Source organism: Solea solea, chromosome 15, assembly GCF_958295425.1.
Source record: "Solea solea chromosome 15, fSolSol10.1, whole genome shotgun sequence".
NCBI classification, from domain to species: Eukaryota; Metazoa; Chordata; class Actinopteri; order Pleuronectiformes; family Soleidae; genus Solea; species Solea solea.
In genome coordinates, this window is record NC_081148.1 from 24,066,684 (window position 1) to 24,082,299 (window position 15,616).

A 15,616-nucleotide genomic window follows, 5' to 3' on the forward strand; every position below is an offset into this window, starting at 1 on the left:
CTGCGTTTCTGTTCCATGTCAACCTAAACAATCAAACATATAAGTGAATAATTCAATTATATTTTCTGTAAAAATCACAGAGATTGCTAAATAGTAGGCACAAGGCTGTGTTGACTCCATCCTCGCTCCTCCAGCTCAGGAGCAGTGTCACCTGGGGTTAAACACTCTGGTGTCCTCATCTCAGCAAACACTCCCACCACGGAACAAGTGCCACTTCAACGAAAGCACAATCATCTTTGTGTTGCTGTGGCTCTGTTTTCCATCTATATTGAATTGCAACTATGATCACACAGACCTCCTGAAAATAGGTTTACAACAAAGCCGGTCTGTGGAAGTGAGATGTAGAATTCATAAAACATACAGGAGGAGACTCATGGTGACCTGTGTTTGTTCAAACATCTTCATCTGCTTCAAATAATGTGTATTTATCACCAAATAGTTCCTCTCAAGAGTTCTGATGCAGTCTATAACAGTTTTTAGCTAAAGTATTATGTATCTTTTCTATGCAGTTAACCAAATTATTAGTCATCTACTCTAACCACTGCACAAAACATTAGTTAGCATCTTCTACATGTTTGGTTATTCACACTAATAGCCTCTCTATCCAGTTAGCTAAAATGTTAGTTAACCTCTCCATCTAGTTGACCAACATATTCGTTAGCTTCTCTATCCAGTTAGCCAAAATATTAGTTAGCCTCTCTATCTAGTTAACTGAAGTATTCTCTATCCAGTTAGCCAAAGTATTAGTTAGCCTCTCTATCGAGTTACCTAAAGTATTAGTTAGCATCTATGTCTAGTTAGCCAAGGTATTAGTTAGTCTCTCTATTTAGTTAGACAAGGTATTAGTTAGCCTCTCTATTTAGTCAGCCAAGGTATTAGTTAGCCCCTCTATCTAGTTAACTGAAGTATTCTCTATCCAGTTAGCCAAAGTATTAGTTAGCCTCTCTATCGAGTTAGCTAAAGTATTAGTTAGCATCTATGTCTAGTTAGCCATGGTATTAGTTAGTCTCTCTATTTAGTGAGACAAGGTATTAGTTAGCCTCTCTATTTAGTCAGCCAAGGTATTAGTTAGCCTCTCTATCTAGTTAACTGAAGTATTCTTCATCCAGTTAGCCAAAGTATTAGTTAGCCTCTCTATCGAGTTACCTAAAGTATTAGTTAGCATCTATGTCTAGTTAGCCTAGGTATTAGTTAGTCTCTCTATTTAGTTAGACATGGTATTAGTTAGCCTCTCTATTTAGTCAGCCAAGGTATTAGTTAGTCTCTCTATTTAGTTAGACAATGTATTAGTTAGCCTCTCTATTTAGTCAGCCAAGGTATTAGTTAGCCTCTCTATCTAGTTAACTTAAGTATTCTCTATCCAGTTAGCCAAAGTATTAGTTAGCCTCTCTATCGAGTTAGCTAAAGTATTAGTTAGCATCTATGTCTAGTTAGCCAAGGTATTAGTTTGTGTCTCTATTTAGACAGCCAAGGTATTAGTTAGCCTCTCTATCTAGTTAGCTAAAGTATTTGTTAGCCTGTCTATCTAGTTAGCCAAGGTATTACTTAGCCTCTCTTTCTAGTTAGCAAAAGTATTAGTTAGCCTCTCTATCCACTTAGCCAAATTATTAGCTTCTTGAGCAAAATCCTACGTATCCAGTTAGCTAAAGTATTATCTTCTCGTATTCACCCATGACTAACACACCAATATATTGAAGACAGGGTTAATTGTGTTAATGTTTTAACACGTTAAACTTTGATTTAAGCCTAAAATAAATCTTAAGCTAAATCCATACGTTTTAATTTAAAAAGGTGTTTAGATAAAAAAAACAATTGCGTCCAGACAGATGAGTGTATAACTCCGTACTAACTCACTTAAAAACATCACACAACCATTCAAATAAATGTGAAAACAGGAGAAAGGGAAAGAGTTTGACTTTCACAGCTAACAGTCGCGTTCCGGCTGATGAGGACACTCCAAAGGTGTCCATTTTTACTTATTTATATGAAACGGTTTTCAGATGTGTTTGGATGGAGGCAATTTGTTATCCAGTTTCTATGTTTTGCAAACTGAGGCTGATGTGCTTCTGTGTGAAATTTGCATTTGCAGTGAGTGTACATGTTGGTTCAAGTGCAGGCAGGTGTGCACGTGCATGCGTGTGTGTGCATGTGTGTGTGTGTGTGTGTGTGTGTGTGTGTGTGTGTGTGTGTGTGTGTGTGTGTGTGTGTGTGTGTGTGTGTGTGTGTGTGTGTGTGTGTGTGTGTGTGTGTGTGTGTGTGTGTGTGTGTGTGTGTGTGTGCGTGCGTGCAGCACAGTCACCGTCCTGGTGCCTTTTGTCTGACAGAGCCGTGGATGTGAGGGAGTCTTCAGTGTTCTGCTAACAATACAACTCTGTACAACACAATACCATGAGGACATGCACTGGCACTCACTCAGCGCTCTGCAGACACCCTATTGTAAATCCTATGAATAATAATTTAAGAGTGAATAAAGTTTGGGGGCGTCAGACGGTCGCTGTTATTCTTGGAGGAGGAAGAAGAAAAAAAAGAGAGGCTAAAATGCTTCGTAACACGGCCACGGCTGTAAATCTTAGCGCTGCAAATTGACAGTGTAATTATGTAGAGCTGCGTAAAAGTAAGGCTGATAATTACTGTGTGTGTGTGTGTGTGTGTGTGTGTGTGTAGAAATACTTGTATTTGCTACCTCTTTAGGACCTTTTCTGGCCAGGGCCAGTTGTCCTCATGGAGACCAAAACCTGCTCCTAATGAGGCATTAGGATTAGGGTTACACTGTCCTGATGAATGCAAGTCAATGTTAGTCCTTAAAAGAATAGATATAATAGATATGTCCCATGTCATGTGGACCAAATGTCAAACAAACCTATCTTTGTGTGGACATTTTGGCTTTAACAGGCGTTTTGAGGATGAAAACCTGGTTTTTAGGGTAAGAGATAAGGACATTTAGTTGAAGTGATGGTTAAGGTAAGGAGCTAGGGAATGCATTATGTCTATGAGTATCCACACAAAGAATACAAAACCAGCATGTGTGCATTTAGAGGAGGATGGTGAGGTAAGATCTTGAGATCTTGGTCATGGTGAAGCAAAAAAAAAGGTGGGGGAGAGAAAAAATGAGAGGTTAACTCTTGTTATTGTAGTTTAATTAAGATTAATCCAAGAGGGCAGACGTGTGTGTTTCACACCCATTATTTCTATATGCATTTAAAGGTCCAGTGTGTAAGATTTAAGAGGGTTTATTGGCAGAATTGACTAGCTGATAATAAGTGTATAATTGCTTCTTCTTTTTAAGAAATGTGAGATTTTTCATTTACTGATTCCACTCCAGTTGCACTTAACAGTCTACATTTACTCCATTTCCCAAGATTTAAAAGTGAATACAGACTTTATCACTTTAATATGTTGTAATATTTTATTAATTGAGAGTTGTGTTAAAAAGAAACAGCTGTGATTGAAAATGAGTGTTGTTTTGGTTTGTGTCGATGTAATCCCTTCATTTAAGTGAATCCGTACCTGCCATGTCTGTGGCGAACGGTCTGTCCGGCCTCCAGCCGGTGTACCAGCCCACAACTTTACCCCCAGACACCAGGGGGCGCTCATAAGCTCTGCCACCCACAAACCCCACAGGCCACACGGACACACCTCGAGTGCTGCGCATCTGTGAAGAAGAAGAAGAAGGAGAAGAAAAGATCAGATTAGAATTTATATATAAACGACAAAGGTGCACTGCCTTAATGTTGGTAATATTTGTCGTCGTTGATGACTCAGAGAGTGTTAGTGTGTATACAGCAGCAGTGCAAGGGTGGGCGGGGACAATGGTTGTCCTTCTGGAGATGGAGTGGAGACCTCTTCAGGCCGTGACCCCGTCTTTTGCCCCTCTGTCATAGACGGGGTCTGTGGGATTGGCTCCAGCGACCCCAGTGACCCTCATGTGGAGGATAAAGCGGTAGACGCCGATTTATTATTATTTTTTATTTAAGCAAAAGCAACGCCGCTTCCGTAAGACTGCACGAGTGATTAGAGAAGTGTAACCTCCTCTGAAATGTGGCGCGAGAGCAGCCGCCGCTGACTCCGAGGTTAATGGAATAGAAGCTTAAATGAAACTGTGCCGCGAAGCCGCCCTTCCATTTCACAGTGAATGAATCTGCACACAGCCTGAAGCGGTGCGTCGGGGAAATAAAAGGGACAGCAAGACGGAGGGTGTGAGGACAGTTGTGTGGTTTTTTAACGCGGGAGAGTAAGGGACATCTGTATATGCGCGTGTGAGATATTCTATTTTCCGCAGCCGACCACCCTGAAGCCCATTCTTTCAGACGCTGCTCCTCCATCGCTCACCCAAACAGCCTCCAGCCAGTCGCTCATGACACCACAACAGAAGCACATCAGTAAGCAACGCCACGTTACCGGCGCTCACACCCATCACTGTGACGCGTGGATGTTAAAGCCACCACGAAAACCAATTGTATATACATCACGGAACTGTGACGCGTCCTGGCAACCATGAAGAAGTGTCTGTGTGTGTGTGTGTGTGTGTGTATGTGTGTCAGGCAGAGGCGTTAAAAATATCACAAACAAACCCCTGTTTCCAGAGAAAGTGAGACACGTTCTAAAAATATAGTCTGTGTTTTGAATAAAAGAAAGAAAAGGCAGAATTCAACACATATTTAATGAAATTGGCAAATTACTAAAGCAGCAATTTTTAGGCCGTTCTGTGTTCTACGACCTTTTAAAATAAAATACATAACTGTTAGAGATGATTCATATCTTTATAACCTAGTTTGGTCAGTTTTTGAGAAAAAGACTAATAATATTTATCCTGATGTATAACACACAATTTTAAAATAAAAGTGTTTGTTTTGGAACGATACATAGTTCACAATATGAACATATTTATGATGCAAAATAATAATTAATATATTAAGTAAAAAAACATGCTTAAATAACTCATTCTAACTTTATATTAAGTGGCGTTCCGCTTGATAGTGATTAAGGGAGTTTGAGAGGGAGTTTCAATCCTAACCATAACCCAGGAAGAAAATAAGGAATAAGAAAGACAATATTAGCAGCAGATAAAATATGTACCATAACATGAAATACAGTATAACATGAGAAAAGTATGTGCTTATGAAGAGATATGACCTTTTTTTTGTGTCAATAAATATAACTAAATATTAAGTAGAATAAAGAGCACTGTCAACAAACTAAAACAAAAATAGAGGCAACAAGAAACTAGAACATTTGAATTTCCTGTGAAAATACCATTGGGAATTCTGTGTATTTCCATCTCAAGTTTTCCTGTTCTTTCCGTTGCCAATTTTTGGTCCCAAACTAAAGTACAATACTTGTAATGCTGAGTCAGCAATTCCCTGTTTCAGTCATTGTGTTTAAAAAGCGTTAAAAAAATAGACAGCAGCATTGTAGAAAAAGGAGCATTTATCACACGAAACTGCTGAATCACCAGAGTTTCTTTTTGAGCTACTTTATACATTTCATAAATTCCGAGAAACATGCTGAGTCAGCAATGCCCAATAACAGTTTCCCCGTGTCAGCCTTTTCTCTCACAATTCACATCAAAGGCAGATTGGTATTGACTAACCCATTTATTTTAAATAGAAATCAAATGGCAGGAAAAAAGGTTTAATGTTTCAAATGATATTGAACTGGAAATTTAGGAGACTGCGTGCAAAAACTCTTAATTTAGCAAACCCGTTCAGACCTGACAGAGGGAGCATTTGTGTGTATACAGCAGTAGTGCAGGGGCGGCCAAGGACCGTTTGTGTTTTTTTATGCCGGTACGACAAATGGGCTCGGACATTTTCGTAGTGTGCAAAATGGACACCAAAATTCAAATTGGCCGACTTCCTGTTGAGTTGAGGCCATGGTTACGGTCGACTTTTTGTCTTGTTCTATAACGGTTTCCCACCAAGTATCGAGAAATTCGGTGGAACTCAATGTTCCTCTGTTTTCACTTTAGGGGGGCGCTACCTTCATGCTTCAAGTTTCAAGAGTTTTTATCCACGTTAACCCCCTCAAATATGACCGCAAAGCCACAGTAACTATAACAATATAATAACAGTATAATAACAATCTGAAGGATAGAACTCCCAATAACAATTTTCCATTTATTTTCAACAGAAATCAATGGCAGAAAAAAGGTTTACTGTTTCAAACGTATTTAAATAAGACAAACATGAAATTTGATGTCATCAAATGACAGCACCTGACTTCACCGCAACCTCAAACCCTTTTTGTCTCTCATGTCTCCTTCTCTTGCCATCGGTTGTGTCCGACTCCTTAATGCCTCCATCTCCCTCTCTGTCTCCTGTCTGAGTCCCTGAATGACGCCTGGAGCTTTGTAAACTCTTTCCCTATAAATACCCTGCATGGCCCCTTGAGTTCCCCCCGTGTGTGACACTAAAACCCTTCCCCCTCGTTCCTCTTTTGCTGCTGTCTGCCTTTTTCTCTCCAGTCATTTTTCAAAGACTCCTGTTCCTTTTGGTTTGTAAAAAAGATGAAAAGAAAGAGAGGCTGACTGTGTGTGAGCGAAAGAGAGAGGGAGGGAGAGTTGGCCGTTTCCAGATCAGTCCTGGAGGACGATCGTTATTTTGGCTTAGCGATTAAGTCCTAGTTTGACTGCTAATGATCCCCGGGTTTGAGATGCTGCGCCTCAAAGCTCAGACTCATTTTGAGACAGAGTGAGAGTGAGAGTGGAAACAGAGTCTGTGGACGTGCTGACATTCCCAAACACTGGCCGGATAAACACAGATCCAAATCTTTAACCACTTTGAAGACCAACATTTGATTTTGGCTCCTAGAAAATCCACATTTACACGACGAGATGTTTGAAAACACTTTCAGTTGCGTCTCTTTGATTGTGTCTTCGTCATTTCCCCACGCACAGTAAACGTGGAGGTTCTCACAAAGTCATTCTCAAGCGCCGTCAAGGAGAGTTATCACTGTTTTTCCCGCAGTTTTCTGAAGCATCAGAGTCAAAAAGTACATTCACCTCTGCACAACATTGCTTTTTTTATCCTATAAAAACGTCAAGTCATGCCCCCTCTCCTCCACCTGCGTCATCCGCAACCGAGCACCCACCAGCTGTCAATCACACTGCTGTTGACTCATATGTGCCCAACGCTGTCTGAATTGTTCCTCTTAACCCTCTCTTATGACCATCATGGTAATCAGGCTGTCTGGATTTATTTTTCATTTTATGACTGTAGAATAAAAAAATTAAAACATTTCAATGAGTGAGTTCTTCTGCTCCCCCTCCCCTTACAAGTGAGATAACTTTCACTTTTCCATATCTGGGAGTTATTCAAGCGTTTAGGAATTACGGTACTGAGAAGCTGACAGTGAATCTCGTCTGGACGTTTGTTCACTGGGATCTTTGAGCTGGAGGTTTAATTTTCCCACAAATTTCCCATTCAAACTGAATAATTTTTACACCATTGCCACCCTGGTGGATATTCAGTATATTCCTACAATCCAAACGTCCTTTTCTTTAATGTATTGTCTGTGGGTGGACATTTTGCACAGATCTCTGCCACATCTCCACCTCCAGTGTCAAAATTTGGCCTCAACTACATATAAATTATGTCATGATTGTGATACACCAAAAACAAATGTTATCTGGGTGAAAATATTTTATTTATAGATGGATTTTTTTTTGGAGATCTAATGAGCTGACAACTAATGAAAGACTTACTTTATTAGGTACACCCTTTCAACTGCATTTTAATACACATAGGTACCCAATCCCCATTACTTGTTGTTAACTGGTCACCCTAAATTGACCCCAGCCTCGGGGGTAGTGTACTCCCAGTACCCAGTGTAAAAATCTCAATCAAATCAAATGTGCGGATCATCCGCTGTAGTGACCCCTGGAGAAGGAGGAGAAAAAGGAATCTGGTCAGCCAATCATGTGGCACCAATTTAGGCATAGACACAAAAAATTAAAAAGGCATAATGGGCTGTATTTATAACCCTAAACCACCTAACCTTTTACCTAATAAAATGGCCAGTGAGTTAAAATACACATTTCCCTAATGACATCCTTCATATTTCGTCAAAGATAAAATTAAAATGAGCTGAAAGCATCTTGAACATTGGGTGTTACCATCAGAGATCAGTGTGATGAGACTACGTTTGCTAATCACACTTCAGAATGACTCTTTTGAGGTAATTGAATTATTTTCACATTTCCCGTCCGGGTTTTTTTGTACTCGAAGCGAAGGCCCAGCGACAGCTCAGTGGGTCGCTCGTGCATTAATCTGACCAGATGCAGAGATTCATGGGTTTTTATCTGATGGAAGAAAGAAGATGTCAATAATCTGCTCTGCAGGTGATTAAAATGACATCTGCTTCAAAACAAATGCCTGATGTGCTTTTCCAAATTGCATTAAACGGGTGACATAAACACTGTGGGCTGCCAGCGCACGGCCACATCAACAGCTTTCTTCTTCTTCTTCTTCTTTTTTTCTTGTCTTTATAGCCTTCATTTATCCATTATGACTGGAGCGTGTCCAGCTCGGCTGTTATCTGTGTATAAAGTGAGTCTGTGTATCTGGGGTGTCATTAGATTTTAAAACGACTCTCGGAAGCAACCGGTCTGACCCGTTTATGTGATCCGAGGATTAAGAATCACATTAGAATAACAAGTTAAGTTCGACTCGGCGCAGAGAGTAAAGCGTTTGACAGTTTGGCAGCGATCGGGACTGTGATCACAATCACTTTCATCCGTCATCATCAAAAAAAAGAGAGAAAAAAGTTCCGTTAAAAGCAGCTTTTGCCGACAGCTGCGGAGTAAAGCGGACGACGTCTCAATTTTCATTTTCAGAGCCGGCGCGCGCCGTCTTATCGACAACTACTCAACGTCAGCGTGTTTGCTGGGAGCCAAACAAAGCTGTGGGGTGACGCCGCTTCAACAGATGGTGCATTATTCTCCTCGCTGGCTACTGCTCTGGCACATGCTGCTGCTGTTTTTGTTTTTTTTGATGCCACCATCTGCAGGCGACTGCTGGCACGGGGAGAGTTTGCGGGACAAAATCCGAGTCATACCTTGTAAAGGTTGGGTGAGCACAATGTGAGCGAGGACAATAAAAACGGCAACATGTGCATTTCCCGCCAGAAATTGTAGTTGGGGGATGTTGAGTGTTCTCGCCATGAACTGCGTCTTTCAGTCCATTTAAAACATGTAGTAGTCTGAAAAGATTTGAAATACCCGCGATAATGTCCAAAATGTTTCATGCAAAGTTGTTGAAATTGGCAAATGAAATAAATAGTGACGGAAACATGGCAGATAATGATAAAACTAGTATATTTCACCACAAATTGCCTGCCTTTGATTTTCACAGAAAAGTCACAGAAAATAATCATTTAATTGAGTTTAAAATAATAATTTGAAATGGTACAAACCAGGTTTTGTTGTGATTTCTTTATTTAGCTGGAAACTGAAGGAGGAGGTCGCGACCGAGAGTAATAAAAATAAAGATAGCAGGGAAAACATTTGAAATACCGGTGATAATGTGAACCTGTCTGAACCAGTTTAGTTGTTGAAATTAGCAAACAAATTTAAGAAATACTTCACAGTCACCTCCTTTCCTCTTGGCAACCCATAAGGTTAACAGCTTGGCAGTGGTGGGATTCGAACCCACGCCATCGAAATGACTGGAGCCTAAATCCAGCGCCTTAGACCCCTCGGCCACACTACCATCTTACTTTACTTTCTTTCCTTACTAGACAGTAGATCACCCTGACACCTTACACCCTTAAAGACTTAACCTGCTCTGGTCTGGGTAATGGTCAGATTTAAAAAAAAAAAAAAAATGGAGTCTCACTTGGAGATCTGTTCCACCAAACATTAAATTAATATGTTAAATATCCACCAATAGCGTGAATGAAAGGGAGACGGTGTTACCTAACCATGGTTATAGTTTTCTGTTTCGCTTCCATGTCTACAAGAAATTGATCCAACTAAATCAATACTTTCATCTCCACTATGAGATGTTTTTGAGAGGGTACTGAGGCTTTTTAGGTTTGCTAAAATCCTGCATTTCTGAGCTGAAGCTCATTTTGTTTTGACAAAAACTTGTATTTTAAAGTATTACAAGGTGTTTCATTGGAGAAATTCAAGTTTTAACTGTGAATATATTGGAGAAGCCAGTTTCAACGTTTCCTCATTCCGTGATGACATATCAGTCGTTTTATGTCTTCATATACTTCATTTCTTGCATACCGCCCCTTTAATTGTGGTTCAAAGTTCCATAAGATAATCTGTGGTTTGCAGAAATGTACCACAGCAACATAACGTATGATCCAGGTGACTGATGTGGAAATTTAGCTGATCTATACTCTCCTATGTTGACAGTTTTCAGTCTTCTGACTGTTGCCGTGTGTCTCGTCCTTCATCATCTAACTGCAGACCAGTGGTTTGGTTTCTCTTGGCAGTGGCCCCAGAATCGCTTTACTGCCAATTCAGAAAGAAAACAGGAGCTCACTCCACCCTTTTCTTCATTGATTTTACAATCACCTCCTGTCTTTTCTTTTACTGTCCATAAAAAAAGAACTTACTGTTATTTCAAAAAGGGTTTGTTCCTGCTTTGAGTTTCTATTGTTGGAGATATGGTGCATTTATCTGAGGGGGAGAAAAAAAATGAAAATGGCTTTGTGTTTCAGTCCCCACTTAAGTTTAAAGAATCCGAACAAACGCTCAGCGATAACGCTACAATTTAAGGAAAGTCTGGAGTTGAGGACAAAAATCAATACAGCCTCAGATGTAATCCTCTGCACTGATACTCTTCTTCTATTTTTAGGAAATGTGTGAGTGTATTACTTCTTACAGCAAAGTACAAACAGTTGTTACAGTAAAAAGCACAGAGTTCACCTTTTAAGACGGCTCTATGAAGTGAATACACTGGAAAAAAGGAAATGGTTGCATTTACTGAAATTTAGAAGAATTCATATCAAAAGGTTTTAATTAACTTAATAATGTGTGTTTTACCACTTAATCCATTATAGGTTAGTTTATCAAAACTTTTTTTTCCAAATTCACAAACTTTCAAGGATTTCAAGGACCCGTGGGAACCCTGCATCCAGAACTTTATTGGTTGTGTACGCACCACCAATCTCTCAACCTCCAAAATAGTGTAGTCGTAGATTACTGAGGTTGCAGCCCTATATTTTTGTGAACTATGACACAAAATGTGACGTAATTTGACTTGGGAACAGGACCACGACCAATTCCCTTAAATTCAATAACTGAATGTCATCCACTTTTATTGAAGTGATTGTCCTTGGAACTTTGGTTCAAGCCAGTCTTTTTTCATTTTCTTTGGTGATAGACAGAGTGCAGTCTCTGTCTCTCTAAAGTTATTATTATGGATTCAAACTCACACCATTGAAATGAGTAAATCCAGTGTCTGAAACTAAATGTTTGGTGCATTGAACCTTGAAATTATGATATTCTCAAATGTCTTGTTTGGTCCACAAACCCAAATTTGTTTTAATGATTTCTCTGTTGTGGAGCAGAGAAACCAGAAAAAAATCATATTTAATAAGATGTAAAACCAATGAATCAATCGTCAAAATAGTTGATGAATGAGGTTGCAGCCTTTCTTGTGAACTATGACAGAAGAAGTGACGTAATTTGAGAAAGACTTCTTGGTACAGAGCGTTCTGTGAACGATGGTCGGTGAAGGCCAGTGTTCTGCTGTTGTACATCAGTTCGGGTCGTATATTCGGTCGCCGCCAGCGGACACTGTCATGCGTAAAGAAAGCTCCTGTCTCATTATTATTATGGATATGTTTGCCAGAGGGTAGACAGTGCGCTGAGATCACAAATCATTCATCTTTGCCGCTCGTGGAAAATAATTCCTGATGCAGCTGAGCGCACCGCAAACCTGTAAGTCCTGACAAATTACAGCGGCGGTGGTGGCGCGGTCGGTAAACGTCTGCTGTTTACGCGTAAACAAAAGAAGAAGCTGGAGGGAGTGAAAAATGCAGCGCTGAGAGGAATCACATTTCATTTGACTCGCAGCCAGGACACCCCCTCTCCCTCTCTCTCGCCACGGCTCAGTCAAGTAATCAACTCTGACTCCTTTCTGGGCAAATATGTAGGTGAGAAGTGAATTGTGTGAACACACAGAGACTCTTAATGATGAAGTCCACGACATCCATTATGGATGTCTCCGTTTCCCGCCCCGGCAGAAAGAGCCGTTGTGGCGTTTGTTTGCGCACTGGGACCGGCGTCTGGGTCGGGGGTTTGTGATTTTAATCAAGCATATTTTTATCTGTGTGCCGCTGCCTCATTAATATGCATGACGGAGGCATACGTAGAGAAAGGGAGGCAAGAAACGAGCTGGGGAAGAAAATGAATGAATCAAATTAGCGAGGCTGCCGGGCACGGGGGGCGATGAAACTGTGATTCAATAGCGCGTGATATGTGTGCACATTGAAAGATTTATTGGGTTTATGAGAGGGAAAAATGTATTAAATAGATGGAGGTGTGAGCGTGTGATTACTTAAGAACACTTTCTCGTTGATGCGGTTCTCTACGGTGGTTATTTTAAACGTAAATAAAGTTTGAGTTGATCTCTGAAGACTTGGCTCAACAGCTTGGTTTCTTAATTGTTTTTAACAGATAGATATTTAGCCCAAGTGAAAGCGACCAAGTTTGCGTTTTCTGCGCCCTCTGCTGGACCACATGGTTATTACTTCAGATGTTGTGATAGGCCTCAAGAACTTGGGTTTTTAAAGCGGACCTTTGCAAGTCTGGTTTCTTTTTCGCCTTTTTCTCTATGGAGCTCCCTCTACAGGTTTCGGAGTACATCATAAATAATATTTTTACAACACCACCACAAACATCCATCCGTCGTCTACCTCTTTATCCTCACTGTTGGAAAAAATTGAACATTTCATATCGATTTGAGAGCTTTTACTGTATTCTGAAGAAATATGAACTTATTCAAATAGATTATGTTGCTATAATTGACAGTTAACCTAAACTAAATGATTGGTTTGAAAAAGAAAAATGAAAACACTGCTGTCATCATGGAGACAGCCAGGTTTGGGAAGTAAAATTTGAAATGATGCATGATGAATATTAACAAATCTCAGACACATTTGTCTTTGCAACAAGCTGCTGATTAAAGACAACGGTCACATTATTGTTAGCTTAAGGCAAACGTGGGTTTTTTGTTTCTGACTGAAGACGTTTTAAGGCACTTTGCCTGATGAAGATACGATGATGTTTTGGCCCAAATATTCAATTGCTTACAAAAAAATTGGCCCTTGACTACATTTACTTGCTGATCTCTGTTATGTTGCTGCCAAACTTCTCGTGACTCCACAAGACCTTCTGGTTCTGAGGACTCATCTTGCAAGGAGACAGCCCACAATCTCCCCACAACAAAACAAATCCTGCATAGTTCTGAACCTGGACAGTTTTTGCAACTGGAAGTTCACAAACTAGGCAACTATTGGATCATAGTAGCTGTCACTCACACCGGTGTCCACTCATATGTGCTTTATTATTATTTATTTTCCTCTATATGTGAACATCATTTACAAAACTGACATCATGTTCTACTAAAGACTCTATTAACTCTGTTTAACGACATTATAAACCAGTGCAGTCGCCCCCTGCTGTCTAAATGATTGTTCCATCCTACTTCTAAAACTGGAAGTCTATTTTTAGAAACGGGTCCTTGATTTTTTTTTTTCATGACCATAGGGTTTTTTGGCCATCTACACGTTAATGTAGTTTAATTAAAAAAAAAAAAGCCTATTATTGATGCATATGCTCTCCATATGGACAGGCAACAAAAACCTGCTCAGATGTGATAATAGAAATAGTATCCTGAAGGCTTCTGGCCCCAAAATCTTGTCCTTTTGCATGTGAACACGCACAGAATCTGTCGTAACAAGCGACAATACATGACTCTAGTGTTACAGTATGGTGCGTTTTCCCCAGTTTTTTTCATAAGATGTCCATAAAAAGCTGTGTAGACTAAGAACGCAGGTTTAACCAGAAACATGTGCTGCTTTTTGCTAAACAGGTTCATTGTAAATCAGTTCCAGTTTAGCATAAATGTGTCTGAACCACTGTTAGAAAACACACAAGGGCAACAAAGATGGTTTGATGATGGAGCGCGCGAGCAGAGGGAGAAGCTGTGCAGTCGAGCTGTCAAAGCAGACGAATGAGCAGAGAAGTGATGCGTAACACCGTCTTTTACATATACACTGGCTGCTTAAAGCCCTTCAACCTCTCTGTCTCCTTCTTCTCTCTCTCTCCTCCCGTCCTACATCCTCCCACGAACATTTTCTCTCGGCAAAGTTCGTCTCCTTTCTGCTTCGCTTCACTGACATTGCTTCCACCCCCTCCGCCGCTTCTCCCACTACACTATGTAATTATGATAATTGCTCGTAGGGGTTTGAGGAAATTGAATTGCCTATTTCGCTCTGCTTCCTTTATTTCACAGGTTTTTCTCTCTCTGCGCCGCCGCCCTGTCAAACCCACAGCAATGAAGTCAGCGAGTGATCAAATACCCTTAATGTTTGCGAGTATACAAGTTTAGTAGTTTAGTTATTGACATAAGAAAAAGAGAAAATCGTCCAAATTCACAATACCAGAGATGGCAAATTTGGATGTTTAACATCCATCCATCACCTCTTTATCCTCCATATGAGGGTCGAGCGGCTGCTGGTGCCAATCCCAGCTGATGTAGGACTAAAGGCGGACTCACACGGTCAAACTCCACGCAGAAGGCTTGGACTGAGATGCAGACTAGCAACCTTCTTGCTGTGAGGCAACAGAGTCAGCCACATGTGTCATACATTGACCGGACTTCATACGTGACACAAGAGACTTACCCGGAACACGTCTACGGACAAACTTGACCCAACAGGAAGTCGGCCAATTTGGCCAAGAAGCGGGAAGTGCCCTCTTACTTGCTACACTCCCTGACTTGCATTAGCATTTAAAGCAGATACTACACTCGTAGTGTAAATCATTAGAAGGTTTGATGCCAGGAAACAAGGTTTTGCATTCATACTTTCAGCTGTTTATAAATATCACTAATACAAAGCCTAATTTCACATCTTCTCTGTTCCAGACTTTTTTGAGATGGGTAGTGAGGCTTTTTAGGAAAAGTAAGGTTCCACGTGTCTGACCCATAGCTTATTGTGTTTGACTATCCACACGACAACAGAGCTTTCCCTGTACGATGTCTTTCTTTTTCCCTTCTTAAAATGTTTTCCATAAACTCTTAAATCTCTTCATACACAAGAAAACAACCTAAAAAAGACTCTAAAGGCTGAAGTATATACAGTATATGCCAGTCCTGAAAAAACCAGGGGATCTAAGGAAAGAAACTACATTTTAATATAAAGGAGGTAGACCAAGAAAAATAGCGACAATGGACACAAAAGCAAGGGAGAGAGAGATATTGATTGTTTACACTAAACAACGTCAAGTCTTTCATTTATCTGTCGCCAGCACAACATTCCCTTCTTCTAATTGTTGTGTCAAACACGACAACAACATTTAAAAACATTACAAAAACACAGAAACGATTACGGAAAAGTCACAACATTAAGAGGACACAACAAAATGAAGAAAGTG

General features: G+C 40.3%; 1 protein-coding gene and 1 non-coding gene across 2 annotated transcripts in view; both read right to left on the reverse strand.

Moving 5' to 3' along the window:
- Nucleotides 1-15,616, reverse strand: part of b3gat2 (beta-1,3-glucuronyltransferase 2 (glucuronosyltransferase S)) — a 48,456-nt gene that overhangs the window by 18,070 nt on the left and 14,770 nt on the right. Inside the window, exon 2 of the mRNA XM_058651450.1 lies at nt 3,508-3,652. Coding sequence (XP_058507433.1) covers nt 3,508-3,652 — 145 coding nt within the window. The remainder of the gene's footprint in view (nt 1-3,507; nt 3,653-15,616) is intronic.
- Nucleotides 9,626-9,707, reverse strand: trnal-uag (transfer RNA leucine (anticodon UAG)). Its single transcript has one exon. It is a non-coding gene; the product is annotated as a tRNA-Leu (tRNA).